At 40.2% G+C, this 19,729-nt stretch overlaps 1 protein-coding gene and 1 long non-coding RNA gene across 6 annotated transcripts in view; both read right to left on the bottom strand.

Moving 5' to 3' along the window:
- DGKI (diacylglycerol kinase iota) overlaps positions 1–19,729 on the bottom strand; it is a 212,218-nt gene that overhangs the window by 144,163 nt on the left and 48,326 nt on the right. The window contains exon 2 of one of the 5 annotated variants that reach the window (XM_080582486.1): positions 11,011–11,177. The exons of 3 other annotated variants lie outside the window; for them this stretch is intronic. In XM_080582486.1, the coding sequence (XP_080438612.1) occupies positions 11,011–11,012 (2 nt within the window). In that variant the 5' untranslated portion in view covers positions 11,013–11,177. Of the gene's footprint in view, positions 1–11,010; positions 14,299–19,729 lie in introns of those variants that run through there. One more of the 5 variants, XM_080582485.1, reaches the window with a different exon arrangement.
- LOC308190858 lies at positions 3,637–4,394 on the bottom strand. The gene is made up of 3 exons (XR_013947536.1): positions 4,370–4,394; positions 3,769–3,861; positions 3,637–3,669 (listed from the first exon to the last, which is right to left on the bottom strand). It is a non-coding gene; the product is annotated as an uncharacterized lncRNA (long non-coding RNA).

Raw genomic sequence — 19,729 nt, 5'->3', positions numbered from 1 at the left:
TACATGGGACTCCTGGGAGAGTCTCCTAAATAAGAGAGAAAACAAAAGGAGCATAAGACCTGCAGAAAGTTTGATCAGGACAACAAAGAGCATCTAGCACATGGTGTTGTGTTTTCAGAGCATACACATCCATTCCTGTATTCTGCACATGAAGAGATACTTGTTTAAAAAGTATTCTTGCTCCCCAAACTCTGGGTACAAAAGTGGTAGGTTACTTTTCCTATCCCAAATAGATTATGAAACAATCTGTGTGTTAAAAGAGGCAATCCTAGCCTGCATTATGAATATGCTGGTGGGTTCTTAAACACAGACATGGAAATTGCCACTGCCCTGCAGTTATGCTTGGAGCTTAGGTTAGTGTCAAACAGCACAAGTCAGAGTAGTGCAAATGCCAGCCAAATTTCTCCAGCATATTAATTTCTCTATTCTCTGCTCAGCTTCACTCGTAGGCATATATTAAGTGCCATATTTTACCTTCTGAAAAGTAAATTATGGATTTAATTAGATGCAGGGTTATGCTAAATTCCTCAGTTCTTTAAATCTTTTCTTACATCAAGAGTCCATCTTCTCAGAAGTCATTAAAAGCTTAAATCATCTTATCAATTCTTGCCAAGGGGACACTGACAGTAGAAGACGACTAGATTTTAGGACCAACAAGGTCCTTCCCAATCTTTTATTTAAATATGCTGTTTCTGAAATAAATACTAATGTGGCAATTCCTCTTATGGCAAAAAGCGACAGTCCTTGAAGGACTCCTTGCCATAACAGAAATGTCAACTTAAGTTTGTGTGAAGAGGAAAGGAAAGAAATGATGCAAGTGGTAATCTAACAAAGAAAAAGAATGCCCTTTATCCCTGTAATTCACCATGAGAGAGACTAATAAAGGAGCCTAGGAAAGCAGGAAGAAAGAAAAAAATGCTTTCTTGAACTAAATTACTTTGCTTTGTATTTTTCTGCAGTCTTCAGTGTTCAAAGCCTTGAATGCCAGGTTTGGAAAAGACCTGGAATTTTTTTTCTTCTCTGTTAGGCAAACTTATCATATGTTTGCATTCGTGAAGTTATCAAGACCCATCTATTTAGTCCATTTGTTCCTTCTTTTTTTATTTCTACTGAGAATCTATGCCAGTTCTCCACTCCTCGCATGATTAATTTTTTTTTTTTTGAATTTTCATCCGATATATTCCCTGTACAAATCCTTAAATTGCTGTTGTTAGGATTTTCACATTTTATCCAAAGAGTTAAAACTGAATCTACAAGCTCCAACTTCTATATGACCCTTCTACAGAATAAAAAGGTCTAGATCAAGGCACCCAAATGCCTTGATCTAGAAATCTTGAAATTCTTTGGTCAAAACTCTTTGACTGAGGTTATGTTAGGACAGAGGCATGCATAGAGATTTGGAATCTCAAATTTCAGAGATTCTGGAATCAAACGAGCAACTGGGATGATAAAATTTAATCACTGTCTTTCCAAATAAACAATGAGAAACGCTCTAGGGAACTCTGAGCATAAATGATTTCCAGCTGCATCACAGACTGGACATCAGCATTACAGAAGATTGATATGTTTTTACTATTTCAGAAGCAAAGTCAGTCTGAGTGTGAAGTATTTTCATGAACATACATTTGATCCAGACAAAATCATACTATATTCCAGGACCTGTGTGCCGTAGTTCAACTACAGGTACAAAATGACAAGCAAATTGGATGGAGATGACTATGGTATGATTATGCTACTTATTTCTTCTATCATATGCTAAAATCATATATACTGATTTTCAGAAGGGGTACTGATAATCTATAATAGCACTCTGCCAACGAGAGGAAAATAAGTAAAGACTGAAGGTATTTTTTGGGGGGTGGGGGTTCTTGGTGGCATCAAATATTCATTTGATCTAGAAGATAAAGAATGGGTGGGGGGAAACAATGAAAGACAGGGAGGGAATGGTACTAAATCCTCACCAATTTGGAACAGCAAATTTAAATTTAAAAAGAAGAAGGGGAAAATATTTTTGTTTTTATCTTTTAACATTAGTCCTGAAAATGTTTTCTTGCTCTCAGATGCTCGCACATTGCTCTCAAAAATAAACTAATTTAAGGTAATTTCTCTATCAGACCTGGATCCTCTGCTGGCATAAGCTATTTACACAAGCTGAAATGTCATTATGACTCAAGAACTATATGGCCTTGCACAAACTATGTAATGAAGTATTCTGATTTTCTTCTTTTCTACAAATGAAATGTGTGCCTTGCAGTTTTGCATTGCAAGCTACAGACAGTTGTTACAAATGTGAATTTTTTAGAATCTATTTCCATAAGCCTGAATCATTAAGTGTTTTTCCCTTCTATTTGTGTACTCACTCTTCCTTGGATATGGAAACAATCTGAAATTCTCACTACCCATCTCCACATTTGTTCCCCATTTACAAGCTTCCATTTAGTAAATATAAGGTATTCGTGGATCAAAAATAAAGATCTTCCTTTTCTGAGTATGAAAACAAAAATTGAAATAGGGAATAAAGATCCATAATCACTAGTCAAGTGAGAAATATTTCAAGAGTTTTTTAGGTTGTAGATTAAATAGAGGAATATTGTATTTTGTGCCAGAAGAATTCTGTTACCAAATATTGATACAAGAATCAAATTCTCTTCCTCCAGGATACACAAATACCTAGGACTGAAGGAATGATCGAGAACAAAAGCAAACTTTAAAATAATCTAGGAAAACAGTTTTTCTAACAAAAGATTTTCACAGCACACAGGACAGAAAAATAGTCTTTCTTCTGAAAAGCCAGTTAGACTTTTGAATTCCAAATACAATTTTTACAGAAAGGAGGGAGTCTGGATAACGGAGCAGGGATAGAAGCTCAGACTTCGCCTGCATGGTTCTTGAGGGGGGAAAAAAACCAAAACCTACATTTACTTTTCATTAGAGTGACACTTGAGAAAGGCAGATAAAAACTAAAACTATCTTCAAAAAATAAATAAAAATAAATTCTATTTTCTCTCTAAGGAAGGAAGCCAGTGACTGAGATATGACAAAGCTTTTGTTCCACCCTCCCTCTCCAGGATTGTATGAGAAATAAAAACAGAGACCAAAAAAAAAAATTCAATCAGTACCTTTTTCTTTTCATTCCTCACCACAAAGACTATACAGTTCAATATACAGTTCAACAGCAGACAGTGCTGTCCTTAGGCAGCCTTATGTTTTGAGCACCTGGAGCAAGAGGCCCCTAATTCCTGGCAGGGCTTACAGCAGTGGACAAGCTCTACCATGCACCTGCACCTTTGTCCCCTCCACAGCGTTTCTGACTTCCATTTCCTCTGGCATGGTGTGCATGGCTCAGCCTAAGTCCCAAGGAAGCAGACACATGCCCACTGCTCCCAATTCCTGTGTCTGAGACAAAGTACAGCACATGGTGGAGAAAGAGGATGGAAGGTAAGTAAAATGCAGACAAAAACAAAACAAAACAAAAGTAAGTGAGATTCCCCAGCAAGTCTGCATAGCATCCTGCTCCTGCAGGGCCCCATCCAAAGCTCATCCAATTAAATCAAAAGGTTTCACCTATTTTTAATAAGTTTTAGGATGAAAGACTGGAGACTCAGGGATAGCTCTTCAGGTCTTCCTTTTTGGTTTGTGGGACTTCTGCCTGGACAAGGAACGAGGGATCTGGGTAGCAAAATTCATAATAAGTCACCACCTTTCTGACAACCATCCCACTCCTCAACAACTGACTGTCAACACCAAAGTAAAAAGAAAAAAGCACACCTGATATCACACCTGATGTGACAATATGCTCTCGGCCACTTTCCTTCAGTGCAGAGAAAGCAGAAAACTTAAGAAACTGCTTAAAATAAACTTCTAGAGATGGAGGAGAAACAGAAAAGGGCTTGAGTCAGGGGAGCATTAACCTCAGAATACCCAGCGTGTTTATAAAACATCAATTCATACTCATTTAGCCCTGAATAAAACATGACTTGTCTACCAAAAATACTTATGTTCTAAGCTTATTTGTGATAATCAACTTTGCAGTTATGTGTAACCATTCACAAATCAATCTCTTTGTACCAGGCTCTAACATTTCTGCCCGGAGGAGCATTTCACATCAGATTAAGAAAGTATCATCTGTGTCATGTAACGTTACAAATCTCCCTGGAATTATATGGAGGGCCTGCTGCCTTCAGCATGCTGTGGGCACTAAAGCAGTGCCCTGGTAAGGCTCCAAGGCACCACCAGCCAGGAGGGAAACTTCTGCACCCCTCTGACTCCACGGGACAGCTGTCGTGGGGCCGTGCCCAGGTCTGCTTTGAGCCTTCATTTGGGGAAACTTCCAGGGTTACACCAAGGCGAGGAAGTGCGGATATCCCACCTGCTAGAGCAATGATCCTCATGGCTGAGAAGAAAGTGGGGGTCTTCAGCAGTCATTGGCAGCTCTGCTGGATTTAATTAAAAAGATGTTGTATCTGGAGTCTTTTTATTTGTTGGAGCCAATTTCAAAAATGCTCATTTTTCTCATGACCTGCCCTTTCAACAGTTTCTCTTTTTTCATCTAAATTCTGTTAAAATATACATATGGGCTTTTTCTTCTTCCCTGTTGACTCACCAGTTGTATGTAAGCAAGCTAAGAGAGACTATACAAAGCACTGTCAAATGCACATAACAAGCAAACAGCAGGGAGGAAAAGATTTATTTTCCTCTAATATCTTTTTGGCTACTGTAATGCTAGGTGTTACTTCAGTAGTGCCTATACATCTCTAAAAAAAAGCCAGTCAATTGATGGTGCTCCTTCAGGGTCAGATAAATCTCAGATGCCACGACTTGACAGCAGCCTTGCAACTCCAGCACACCTAGAGCTGGGACAGACCTGGACATTAACCTCGTGGTGGGTCACGCCACACTACTTGGACATTTTTTTAATCTGAAAGATTTTGACAGTACAAAGGGGACTTGTAATGGCATGCTCTTGGCTCCTGTGTTAGTGTATTATTTATTTGCTGGAGTCATTTGGAGAGAAATACTGATTTGAATTGAAGTCACTGAACAAGACCGCCATGGGATCAAAGTAAAATAATACCCATTTATGCATTGTTTTTATTATGAAAGCAAAAAGACCAGTTTCTGAGGCTTCCTTCTACCAGTGAGCATTAAGATGTGAAGATAACAGGATGGAAGAGTAGAATCCTTCACCACTAAATTACCAGAGCAAGAGGTGTCAACTGTACAAACATCCTGCCCACTTTCACCCTGCAGTGCCTCACCCTCAGCACAGAAGTAACACTTACAGCATTGAGAAAGTAGGTCAACCACCAAAGTCAATCCAACTTTGACCTTATAATTTTTCATCCTGTGTGAAATAAAAATACACATCCCCTAAGATTTGGCCCATGTGGGAACGTCTCCTCATTTTACAACTGACCGGTCTGGCATTCTCAACCAGAAGAAACTCTGCTGCTTAAAACCAACAAGAGAAAGGTGAATGCTCACAAGACCTTGAACCTTACGGTTACTTCTTATATAATTTTCCCAGAAAAAAAAAAAATAATTAAAATTTAAAAAAAAAATCTCCCCCAAGCTCCACTCTGTATATCCTTTAAATAAAAAGAGTTTTCACAAAATAATAATGGAGAGCAAAGATGGATAGAATGTGAGAAAAGACATATTTTAAATACATTTATATTGAAGTGGTATCATTGCCCCCCTTCCAGTGATATTCCTGATGTAACACAGCACAGCTTAACCAGACCTGAGAATCAGCCCCACAAAGTACAGAGCAGGAAGACAGGGCAGCACTGTGAAGATGAAGGAACCCAAACAAATGCCTCATGGCAAAAAATAGATAAATCATAAAATTTTAAGACGAGCATGCTTAATTGCTGCTCCACCTAGGATTGAAATGTACTTTTTAGTACAGATTTTTGCTGCTCTCAAGGTGAACATAACAGTCAGTACTGCTGGGGATAGTGGAGGGTGCCCGCTGTTAATACAGACCAGTGAGCCATAGACCATAACTGTGAAAAGCAGCAGCATGGTGCTTTGTGCATGGCACGCAAAGAGTGAATGTACTCACACAACTACATCTGCAACTGGGAATGAGAGAGGCGATTCAGGGCTTCCAAATTTTGCAAGTACCACCTAAGTGGCAAAGTTACTGTGACCACAAGAGCCATCCTTACCCACCCGTCATCGCAGCAGGTTGTCCTGACAACTCCACAGGCATCACTACCTCCCAACAGCGGTGTTCAGGCTTTCAAGCCACAAAGTGATACTAAAAGGTTAAGAAAAGTTCCTACAGAGAAAAATCCACCAGAAAGGCAATTACAAACACTCATCAGATCCCAGCAATTGCACGCAGGTCACTTCTGTAAAGCAAATTTTCAGGGAAAATTAAAAAGATAAAGAAAACTCTCCAATTCTTATTGCTGTTGGAAGCATGTAAGCAGATAACTTTTAGGAAGACAAGAGCTAAGATAATATTATAACCCAAACCAAAAAAAAGCACAGAACCCGGAGAAAGACAAACACCTTGTTTACGTAAGAAAATTGCAGTGCTTCAACTTAAATGAGTGTTTATCTACTTTAGTCTTAGTAGTGCAAATTGGAATGTGGAAATGACTGCCTCTTAATAACACCTTATTGTGATTGAGATCGAATCTGTGCCTCTTGGATTTAAAGTAACCTTAAACAACTGCTCTGAGTGCCTACAGAGGAAGCTGTGAACTTGGATGGCTTCAGAGCACTTACCCTGGCAGGTGACTCAAGTACAAACTTCCTGCTTAGTAAAGCTTTAAGAAAAAGGAAACAGTAAATCATGTACAATAAAAACTGTCCAATCTACTGTGGAATGAATACTAAGTGACAGACTCCCACATGTCCTCCAGGACATCCATATATTTTGTTATTCTGACTGCTTGGGTTTTTAAGGCATCTGGTTGCAAGGAGAAATACTGAAACCACAGCCCATACATAATGCAGCAATGACTGCCTGAATTTGTGAAGAAACTGATGCAGTAATTTTGGTTATAAAGGGGTCATGATTCAAATGCCAATGACATTACTTCAACGCTGTTGACAATGCACTGCTAATTGAAGCATGTAGGAGAGATGAGGATGAATACCTACACAGCCTATTTGAGTGACTGCTCATTTTGAGTAGGCTTTTAAAACAACATTGCTGGTAGCAGCGGTACTGTAAGTTTCATTTTCTTGGCAGGTCAGGATTCAACTTTCCAAAGTTGAGAAATGCTACATTAACTGATGAAGACTGTAATTCCACCTGGGGGAATGAGATAAATTTGAGCTTTGTTCTTGTGGTCTATCATGTCACCCGAAACCTTTGCTGGAGCTACAGAAGTACTGCATGCAGATGAGAGTGCATTACTTCATCAATAAAATGTTTCAGGAGCTTTTCCAGAAGCAGCAGAAGAAATATAAAGAGCAATTGAACCTGGAGAGAAACTATTTGTTCTGACTTATGAGATAATTTATAATGCCAAAATATACTGTTAATTAAAATAACAGTGTATTTGTGACTTCATTTTAAGCTCAGTGACAAAAACAACTTTATAGCACTTTAACTTGTGAAATTTCATTTCTATAGTGTTGTTCATATTGTGGGTTTCAAAATACATTATAAAGCAGGGAGTAAGCCAGCATTATGCAGACACGAACCAACAGAGATATCTGTTTCAACCACAGTCTTTTTCCACAGAGCTCTGGATCCCAGAATCAGATTTGGCCAAAGTAGCTAATATTTTCATTGGATTCTGAGGATTAGGATTTGCTTTTTTTTTTTCTTTTCAAACAGAAATAAAAGGAATTTTCTATCATACCTCAACTGAATGACTGCATCTCAGATGTAGAGCTGTGTCTTAACCTTCTAATCTATATAAGACCTTGCTCTCTGACCATGTTCATTTTAGTGTATCCATTGTCACTGGCTTCAAATTCAAATGAGAAGGGAAAGCGCTAACAATTTTTTTCTGAGAAGTACTTCTAGGGAATATCTTTGGGAAAGGGAGTAAATGGTTACTTGACATCATCATATTCATCGTCTGTCTCACTAACATTACCTTCTTCCAAAGGCCACCTGAAAACAGACTTCCCATTGAGCTAATTGCCCCTAATTGCACCAGCTCACCAACTTCATCTCTCCCCATAAATTCACCTGACATGAGGCACTCACAAGAAAATGAGGCCAGACCCTATGCAGAGGCAACTAAACTAGAAACTTACAGAAGTAGGTTGCCCAGAAATAAGCAGTCTGTCACAGGTGCTTTGAGCCTCTCCTGCATCCCCCACATTTCGGAATTTCCCTCTGTCGCACTGAAGAAAAGCAGCAAGCCTGGTGATAGTCCCCCCAGCTGGAACATTTCCCCCCAGACACCTACACAGCCCTGTCTTCTCATAATTTTTAGGAGCTGCTTGACACTGAAGCAAAAGCAGATACGCTTGCCATCTTTGGTTCAGCTCCGTATGTGATGTCCTACATTCAAGGAGCTCAAAGCGAAAATATGTTACCTCCCTTCAACAGCAAGGTTCAGGGAGGCAAAACTTGATTTTGTCAAGGTCGCAGTACATGAAGGAGTCAGATGGAAACAAAATTAACACCACTGCTGAATCCAAAGCCACCTCGGTGTTCTCATTTTACTATTTATAGGTGATGCCTCACGCAGGTATCTTGTCACGTTCTAGGTTTAATCATCTGCACTGCTCCTTTGCCATGCTGGCAAGGGAGTAAAGGGACATTTATGTATGTAGTTCTCATTATTCCAAACAGTTTTAATATTTGCGGTCGGAAACTTTTCTGAAGGTTGTGACAGAAATGAAAGAAGTTCAGATGCAGCTTAAACAGGAACAGTTTATATTCAAGTGGAGAGAGAGAAAGAGAGGATGTTTTTAAATCAGACCAGGGATTTCTCTCAGATATGGAAGAGATTTGGTGGTTTGTGAGGGAAAACAAATGGATGTATAACGTGAAATACTTTTGGTTGAACCAGATTTCAGTTAAGACAATAGAAACATTACCAATGATATTGACTGGATTAGTATTTTATCACTCAACTTCAGTATATGGGTTATTTTTCTATACCACTTAAGCCTTCTTAACCATTTCCTTTATTTTGCCTTTTGCACATTCCAGCTTTCTGTGCACCGTTCAGGTAAAAAGTATGTTATACAGTATTTTATTGGTATTTTGCAGTCAATATAATGCAAATACCCAAAAATATGAATTATGAAAAAAAAAAATATTCATTTGTATGTCTATCATACTAAATGGCTACCACTATTGACCTAAAGAGAAAAAAAAAAAAAAAAAGAAAGAAAAAATCTGTTTGCACAGTTACTAGCTTCCTTTGACACTAAAAAAAAAAAAATTTAAATAAAAAAAATTACATCCTTTAGATGTTAGATTTAGTCAATCTTACATCAGGAAATCAGAAAAAAATGTTTTAGATGACCCTGTTCATTCTGCAGCAGAAGTAAGACTTACTTATATTTTCAATGGTTGTTCAGGGATTTACCTTGTCTAGGTTCAACTTTCAATCAACCCACAGGGTACCAGAGCTCTGGGACAAATCCCTGGCTGTTGCAAACTGGTCTAGTACCCTTGGCCTCAGTATTGCCAGACTGATTTCCACCAGCTGATACATACATCGTTACAGCATTAGGGAGCAGAGAAGTTAAATGCCATCCGTTTTTATAACTGTCCACCTCATTTAACATGGTAGCTCTTAAAACATTTCAGCATTGTAGGTTTCTTTGTTTTAAGTGCTTAAACAGGAGACAAAATGCTACCCAATAAATAAGGGACCTTTAAGTCTCCAAAGCCATTTCCCCATGTTTCCATGGAAATAGGGACCTACCTCCTTAACCAGGATGACATTAATGATCAGGTGCCTGCAGTCGCACAAAAGAGAGAAAGGGGACAGAAATTACCAGCTACTCAGTGGTGTGTCAATCTGCAGCACAATCCCCCCAGTTAGGGGTAGGATCCGATGCTCCTTTTGCACCCTCAGAGCTTCAGCAGAAACAGAGCTCACAGTGTCAGAACAGAGGAGGGTTGCTGCTTTATTTTTAAAGCTGGCTTGCTAACTAAGTTTGCTAACTATAGAATTAAAACAAATAAAAAAATATCATCATCTGAAGGAGGAAGAGGAGGAGGAGGAGAAAGAAAGGGCAGCTTTAATAAAAGCAACACTATAAATGTGTGGCCACGCTCCAGCCCCCTCGCAATGTGTCTGTATCTTGGTTTAACCGAGCACTGCCACCCATGGCTAAATGCTGGGGACTCAAAAGGACTGCCCTAGATCACTGTGTTTGAGATTATCAGTGTTACAGCATGACCTGAAACAAAAATCAAGGATTTCTGAGCTAGGGAAACATGCTCTAAATAAAAGACCCTGCTGGGTTAAGAGCTATCCATCTAAGCAGAGAATGGAAAGGAAGCAGAGGGGTGAAATGGCTCGTCCAGGCTCACAGCCTTTGCCATGGCCAAGACCAGAGAACCAGGTTTCCCCAAGGCCCATCATATTCCCCAACCACTGGGCAGTGCTGCCACTGTGCTGTGTGGAGAAGACTCACCCTGGCCAACCTGAATTGTGGATGACTCCATGACTCCAGTCATTCTTTTGCCTTGTTCATTTGCTTTAACACGTCCTGAGTCTCCATTTGTCCTAAATGGATTATCATTGTTTTCCACTGAGCAGAGCTAGAGCTTCTAAAAGGTTTCAAACAAAGAAATTTCAAGATCACTTTTGCACAGTGCCTGCCCAAAGGAGAGGATTTGGGTAAAGATTTGCCACCCACCACAGGGGTGGTGAAATGTCAGGGAAACAGTCCCCTACACATGGGCCAGAGAGAGCCTTCAAGTGAACCTTCAGATCCAATAAAGGGAAAAAAAAATAACAAAACACTACATAGGACAAATAAAAGTTGCATGTCACACACACTTGGAAAACGTCTGTCAGGTTACTGTTTTTCAGGACATCAGAATTGCATACCAAAACCTACATAAGTATTTCTATGTTGGATCCTCTTCTCCCATCTCCCTTCTCCCATCTCCCATCTCCCTTGGGGTCACTGGGACCAACCTCTGCCACTGAACTTTGTGATTTTCAGCACAGAAATAATGCTAATAAAATTCAATGAAGGTTGGGTCTGAAAGCCATCATGCCAAACTGTGAAAAAAAAGAAACCAGACCTAATTATTAATGTGTTCATCTAGGTATGCAACACCACAAAGAGACAACATAAAGAAAAAAACATTCCTTTAGCCCCCCCCAAAATTTGGATCCATAAAAGAGAGCAGCTCCAAGTCAGTCCACAAAGCAGACCTGTCCGGTATTCAAGTTGTGAAGTCAAACACTGGAGGTCTGGGGCATCAGATCTGGAAATCGTGGACTTCTCTCATCAGTTCTGTACAGAAGTGTGGCCCTGGTCCCTGCCCATATGTGCTCAGGGTACCACAGGGTAAAAGGAATGCCAAAGGTGATTGCTTTGCATAGATTAGAATAAAAGCTTGGCAATCATTCAGAAGTTTTTAGGTTTGTTTGAACATGAAACCCTCAGTAGATCCCACTGTGAGTCAGATACAGAGAAAATATATGCAAGGCAAACCTCTTATACAGAGAATTTCCCAAATGCTGCAATGATTCTACACATTAATCTGGAAACAATTACCATTTTTCATAGGTAATTCAGAACACCTATATTAATCGCATGTTGTAAAAAGACCTGGAATTCAGAGCAAGACTAATTTTCAGAGTAATATGCATTAAATATGCATACAGTACTACCTGCAAAAAATGTGTTTTTAGCAAAAAACAATATATTTAGATGACTCATTTTACAGTTGTGTTGTTTTCCTTCCTTTGATTTGAAATATGGTCAAGTCAAAAAGCCCTAGGGAGGTCTCTCAACCAACCTGATCCTAGACTGACCATCATGTAAGGGCTTTAAGCCTAGTCACAATGACTCCAGCCCAACTATATCACATTGAAATAAGACTCTTCAGACACTTTGATGAAATGGAGGACAATGCAGATGGAAAGAACAGTTAATTGGTTTCATTTTAAACCGTGCTAATCAAATGTAGCCATGCTTTGCCAACTCAGACTCCAAAACTCAGCTTTACAAAAAGACCGGGACTAGAAATAACTTCATGTTTTGGGTAAACTCAATGAAAACAAAATATAAACACTAAACACAATCTGTGATATTGATTACAATAAACGTATGAATTATGGTGTCATATCTACATGTCAATGTATTTTATGCTGGGATTGTCTCTGAAGCTAATATACCTGTAAATCAATTAAAATATAACCATCTGAGTAGAACAACAATCAACTTATTTAGCTCTCACCACATATAACTATTTTGGCATCCTCCAGCATTTATTGATTTTTTCTAATAATGTCACCATGAGAAAGAGAAACAATAATATTTTGACTTTTAGAAATGAAAATGGAAACATTAGTGTTTTACTCAACTCCCTACAAAATCTCAAAAGCACTGAAGGAAATGAAAGCGAGAATCTCACACCGTTGCCTAAAGACCCACCTGTTCTTTTTCATTTCTACGACTGCTTACCAGGAGCAGACTGCTGTGCCTACCTACCAGCTTAGAGAAAGCTGATGGATGACATTTAAATCTTCTCAAAGCTGTTCTTACAGCAAACAAATGGAAAAATTTTACTAAAGCAGGCAAGGCCAAGCACAATGTGAAAAGAGATGGAAAGCGGGCGTAACAACACTGTCTTTCCTGATCTTTCATATTTCTCCCCCCTGTCATTCTCTAAGCATTAATTTAGGAAGTGGCTTGGGACTTTATTCTGGTACAGATATCTCTAGAGAAGGTTTAAAAACCACATAGAGATAATAAAAAAATAAAAGAAAAAAATAACAATTTACTTTAAAAAACAAGTAAAAGCCAAATGAGCAGCAGTTTAGAATAGCGTACAGTTTTGGGGGTGAAAATTACAAACCCACAGTCCATTACAGTAATCAGCACAGTTATGGATGCTGAGAGGTAAAGTAATAAAAAAGACCAAGCTGCTCACGATATTCTTCTTAACTGTATTTATAAGGCAGAATCTGTGCTATCCGAGCAAAGTCAAAATTACAAAGCAGCTAAGACATTTTTCTAAATAACTTCCCTTTCTTCGTGCCTAAACCTAATGCAGCTAACTGCTTCTGAAAGGCACTGGAAGAACACCTCTTGAGAACTCAGTTTAAGCCTACGCTGCAGCATGCCATTCCATGTCAAGGTGCTCTGGCACAGGAGGATATACAGACACATTAGCACGACACTGGGGCTGGCATAACCCACCCTGGCAGGAAGCCCAGGGCTGCTGTGCTGTACCACAGAGGTGCTGCAGCCTGTACCAGCTGCTCGTGTCTCTGCGCTGCACCGTGCCATGCATGGCAGCTGGCCACTGAGGAATCTACCGAGAAACAAAGCCAGGCAGGAGGGGAGGCAAAACCTAGGTCTGGGATCTGAGGTGGGAAATCAGGAAGATCGGAGATAAGGAAATCAGAGATAAGGAAATCAGAAACACTTAGCAAGGCTGATTGTCCAAGGAGACTCAAAGATACTCGTTGTTGTTCCATTCCCAGTCCACAAATGGGGACAGCATGGCATCCAGGATGAGACAGGGCCACTGCAAAGAGCGTCCACCAAACACCACCCGCTTGTGCTGTGGTAAAGACCAGCAAGGAAATAAAAACCATGTGGCCATCAGCAATTCTGCCCCCGTTGCATGGCCTGAACCATGTCATGAGAAACCACAAGGAGGAAACAAAATATTGAATAGCTTCTTATTCAAGCAGCAGTGGACATCCTGTGCACAGAGGGATGCAGGAATTCTGTGGAAAAACAGCGTGCAACTGCGTAATTGAAGGCTGAATCATAACACGTATGTGCAAGCGGGTGGGAAAATTAATGTCCTGGCATTTCCTAACTTTTGCACGTTTGATTTTGCAGTCCTGATGGCACTCTTCTTCTGTAGGGCGCGAATGCGTGTCCAGTATGTAAACGAACACTCAAGGCTGCAATTCAGCATTGTGCTCCCCAGATCAAGTGCTGCACCCCGCTGAACCACTTCCGCACAGGTGCGGCTGTCAGTCTGTGCCCTTGCATCACAGCGAGGATGGCCATGACCTGGTGTACAGCTACTGGGTAGAGTGCCCAAACCTACAACAGTTTTCCCTTCACACTATGAGAATATCCTGAAACAAAATTAGAAGAACAGGTCCATTTCTATTACTTCTATTTCTACCCCCTGGGAAAAAAAATAAATATATACAATATATATATATACACACATGTATATACACATGTGTGTATATATATATATACTGAAGCATTGACTGGAAAGGTAATAATGCAGGGCAAAGAGTGGGTATTGCAAAAACAGCCTTTAAAAGAAGACTGCAGCCAGTGCACAAAGACTATCACATGCACGCACCTTACAGTAACTCAGGAGATGGGAACCCAGAGGAACAGAAGTCAGCCGCTAAGGGAAAAGCTTCCAACACCAAGCTGTCAAAGGATTGTTGCAGCATCAGTGAAGGGGTGGGGGAAGAAAAGAGGAAAATCTCAAGTGTCTCCTTTTAAGGGACTTAAATTGGCTACAGCCACCTAACCCAGCTCATATGCCACACTAGTTCAGGCAAATTCTCCCCCTTCCTCCCATAACTCCTGCCTGCCAACAAAACATGTGATAATGAATAATTGGATTCCGATAGTCTATTTTTTGCCACTTGAAGCACTACGTGGGCAGTTCAGAGGCTGTTGATATGCATTGTTTCCTCCTCTTGCAGAGATATGCTTTGGGTTTAAATTATTCCACCTCAAAGCCAACGCAGTGACTCGAGGACTCCAGGGGCTGACTGTACTGTACTCACTTCCAGAAGAAAGAAAGGAGGAAGGTCAGATTTTACATTTGGATCACCTACTGAAAATCTTGTGATTCTTCCAGCCATTTGATATTAGGTGTTATTTTATAACAAGTGAACTATGATTTTATTATGTAGCAAGTTTTGTAATTTTCACCTCCTCTGCCTGTTCACTGAATGCATGTGGAGGAACAGGGGGAATAGAAAACAGCTATCAAGAAACAGAGTACCATTGTGTTCTCGGAGTAGCTGCATCTCTGCCCCCACTCCCATCTGCTCATCTCTCTGACCATTCTTCCTCAGGCAGCACTGTTCACCCTCCTCTCCCACGACACCCCATCCTCAAACTAGGTCCTGGGGCACACCAGCATCTCTCAGTAACCACTCCTATCATGCTGATTCAACTAGGGTTAGCTAGCTCCTCCCCTTTGAAAAACTCAAGTCATGGACCACATCAGAACAGAGCATCATTTAAGATGAGTCCTAGGAACAAAGCACAGCAGAGTAAAAAGCCTGGGGAGAGGGGACATGACAAGTTGTCTTGCTAGCACGATCTCTTTACAAAGCCACAGGCAGATGTGCTTTAGCATCTGGATAATATGGGTGTCTGCCTTTTCTCCCTCCTCCCTGTGCTTCAAAGGCCATCTTAAACCCACCCATAACACTTCTCAAAGCACCCTGGGAAACTCAGCAGAGGGTCAAACTAGATCACAAAAATGGAAGTGCCTTCGGTGCTGTAGGCATACAATGGATCCATTTCTTCCACGGAAGAGCACACGCTCCATGACAACCACCTTACTACCTTCACAAAAACACACGGTAACATGTGCAATAACCCAGCCAAGACTCCACTTTAACAGACCATCACAGTCTGTTCTAAATCAACTGCACACAGTTTGCTCAGAACATTCCCAATTAGTTCTTCCCATATCTCCTACTATGTAGCATGAAACAAAGGGTTTGCAGCTTTGTTTCCAAAGCTAATCAGCCCTCCATATTGTAATAACACATACAACGAGGGACAGACTAACAAAATGACAGAATATTTTCAACACACACACACAAAAAAAAAAAAAAAAAGTGCCTCTGTGCCTCAAGTCAATTTAATCCAAGATTATCTCAAGAAAAACATATTTTTCCTGTGCCTTGGGAGCTACAAATTCACATCAGGGCATCAATTCTGATGCAGAAGTTCGGCTCGGTCTCCCCAGAAACATATATCTGCAGCTGGTCCACGCAGACTGCTTCAGAGGAAATAGAGAACAGCAGCAATAGTGGATGTGATTCTTTCAGACAGCTCTGTCGCAGGTAGAAAAATCCCAGCACAACTCAAAAATTTCCATCCCAGTCCCATCTGCTAACCAATTTATGCCCTCATTCTTGAGATTTCCTTCCCTTCAGCATTAACTCAAATTGCTGCAGTTAACTGCTTTTGGGCTAGTGCCCTAAGTTATATTTATTTATGCTTCCACTGCCTACCACCAACAATTCACGCTCAAAGTTGAACTCAATATACAAATAAATCTGGCAGTCATAAATGCTAGAAAATAATTTCCAGCAACATTTCATCTACTACCAGTTAACTTCAGTGAGTGAATCGTGGTTCCACTAGAGCAGAGCTCTGGTGCACAATTTGGTTCATTTTAAAGTACTATTTTGAAAGAGGTGTTCTTTCTTTATTTTCAAAGAGGCTTTGAAAACTGAGAACAGTTTTCAAAAATGCTTAATAACTTGAAAACCTAAAAATAGCCTTAGAAATTTATTGAAAGAACCATGGTTTGGCAGTCAAGTCTATAGTTAGACTACAGATTGAAGGCAGAGGCAGGAGACGAGTGTCAAAGGGACGCAAACTGAAGACAAGACACACACTCCGCAGGGAATGCAGTGGGAGAGGAGGGCAGAAACCCGTGCCGAGGCCACACGGGGAACAGAGGGGAAGCAAACACCTGGAGCATGGCTGGAGCCAGCTCTACTGGAGGCTACACCATGTGCTCAGAACCCAGTGACGCACAGAGAGCAGTCTGATCTGGTGGCCCTAATACGTCCATGTCCTGGAGATTTTACTCTGGGGACACCAACGGACAGTTCCTGAAGCTCCTGTACCTCCACCAGGTGCTGCAGAGCTGCCCAGGGAGCTGCTGGCTCCTCACCCATGCCAGTAAATGAGGAGACAGGGGATTCAACATAAAATGAAAGCTCTGAAGTCACCTAGGTATTTTTTAAACAGTTATATGTGTCCAGCTAGGAAAGCTCCATTCATTTAAAAGTGATAGGAGAACGCACATACTGTGTGAAGCCCTGGACTTGGATTTAAAGTGTTTCCCTTAAGCCTGGCCCTGATAATCAGCTGAGGCTACACTAAGAAAAGTAATGTCAGTAAAAATATTGGTGTCCAGAATAATACTGTGAATTTAAATTTACATCAGAAGTTAAAATGTTATGTCTTCCCCTCTCCATACAATCTTACTTTGCCAAATAATTTGTCTCCTTAATCACCTCCACTTCTCTTTTCTTGGGAAATTCCAGAAAAATAAATAAATAAAATAAAACAAAAACCTCCAAATATAAAGTGCATCCTTCTGCATTTAGAAAAGCAGAGGAGCAAATAAAGCAAGTATTTGCAATGGTAATGTGAAAGAGAGAGAAAACATAAGAGCTACTTTGACACGTAACATCCATAATCTGTTGGAGTCATGCCTGGTTCTGTTCAGCTGCTTCAAACAAATGAAGTTAGTCCATGCAGGTTGGGAAGTTGAAGGGGGAGGAAATTCTCACTGAAGGGACCTGGACTAAAATAGTCTTGATTCTCCACTTGGGCTCTAATGAACTCCTCATGCACAAAAGACTGACAAATACACATACCGCTTAAGAGGTCTGAAGTGCGTTCCCCCCTCCACAAAAAAAGGGTTTCTCATCTTTAATAGAGGCACATTCAGAAAAAACAGTCTGTCAAGTTTATCTAAATTGAAATGAAATGCTTTATTGACAATATGATCTTTCTTGCATGTGGTATGTTTTTGCACAACAAAAATGCAATAAATCACAATTTAGTTTCCTTATAGGCCTCTTTACCAGCATCCTTCCAAACACATGAGCAACTTTAATATTCTTGTTATTTTTGTTACTTTACTGTCCTGTTATCCACCACACAGATTAGATTCTATATCCCTTGTTTACTTCCTGTGCAAGTTTAAATGATTATCCTCTTCCCTTTTAAATCCCAGATGAAGGCCTATGTCTCCCGTGTTACATATAAGAAATGGGCTCAGCATGGTCTTCCTTCTCTTCACCTAATTATCATGTGGGCCAAGAGTCAAAGCAGGGGAAATGGGGAACTGAAGTATAAACAATGTTGGAAAAAGAGGAACAGGGCTCTTTTTAAAAAATAAATACATAAATCAAACAAGGCAACAGCTACTGAACTACATGCCTATCACTTACAGGCATCGTTAACAAACCATACTGCTTGCACCACCTTTCACCCCTCCCAGGCCTTTCAGTTTCAAAGCAATGATTAAATTTCCCCTGGGTTTGGACAGTGCCTAGTATGCACCAGATGTTATCACAGCTTAGATATAAAGAAAAATCTTTGCCATAACCCTTAAGTAGGCTAGCCTAATGAATTAAAATGCAAAATCAGCACAGATAGTCAGGAAACTTTTTGAGTCCGTGGACGGAATGAAACCCAGATAATATTTTTCCACACCTACTTTGAGATTTCTAGTACACCTCCATATTATTTATTGGTTTATTTTCAGTTCATCTTATAATGTATCGGTTTTCACAGGTTTTTTTGGTTGGTTGGTGTTTTTAGTCAAAATTTTTGCATGTGTCAGATCTGTGGAAAATAAAATAGAGAATATTTTAAGTATTAGAATGAAATTTCTTCCATCCTCTTCAAGAAAGAGTTGTGGAAAATATCCTTCATCCATTCTTCTCCTCTTCTCCCACTATAAACCAATGTGGAGTGAAATGGCTTTGTGTTCTCTGCCCAAATGCCTCTGAAGAAGAAAGAAACAGGACTTTCCCTTCTGCGTTAGGGCAAAAATCCCAGGTTCTGGAACTGTGTTGATACTGCATGTTCTGCTAGTATAGAGTTAGCAACTAAATTGCTTTTGTGGGATTGTTGGTTTTTCGTCATTGTTTTTGGTTTGCTTTTTTTAACATCTAACCAAAAGAATGGAAAGCAGAAAGATATGTTGCTTTTTTTAGTGCAGAACTTTCTGTCAAAGTATGTATTTTCTATTTGGTGCATTACCTTGCGATACATAATGTGCTAGGAATTCGTTTTATGCACTGGGTACACCTCAGAAGGGTTCTGAAAATAAGCAGCCAGAAGGGCAGGTCCTTGTGTGAACTCAGAGTCTAAAAAGAACAGAGGGAACCCCATGCAATCAATCTTTCATGTGAATTCTCCAGGTTGCTCATTTCAGGCAAATCAGGATACCTTTATTACTTGTATTATACTTATGACTAACAAATCCCACTCAGCTGGCACCCCCACCGTGAAGAAAAGAATTAAACTCTCCCAAAACTTCATTTCCCCGTATCTTAGATAAGATTGATATTTAACAAGACCTACAGGGCTTTGTTTTCTTTTCTTTTTTTTTTTTTTTCCTTCCCTCTCTCTGAGCTGAGCTGTCTGGGTGGAAAATGTCTCTCCAACCAGCAAAAGCAATAAGCTGCTCATTCACCATGCCCCTGCTGCTGGAGCTGAAAGGTGCCAAGCAGATGTACGAGATACACAAGAGCAGGCAAAGGACACTGCTCCTTTGGCTGGTAGTTTCATCCAGGAATGTGTCACCACCTGTTGTACCAAGAAGGTGCCACCA

The sequence above is a fragment of the Anser brachyrhynchus genome (genome assembly GCF_964034855.1).
Source record: "Anser brachyrhynchus genome assembly, chromosome: 1".
NCBI lineage: Eukaryota > Metazoa > Chordata > Aves > Anseriformes > Anatidae > Anser > Anser brachyrhynchus.
Note: the sequence above shows the minus strand (reverse complement) of the source record. Positions and strands in the feature narration are given on the sequence as shown.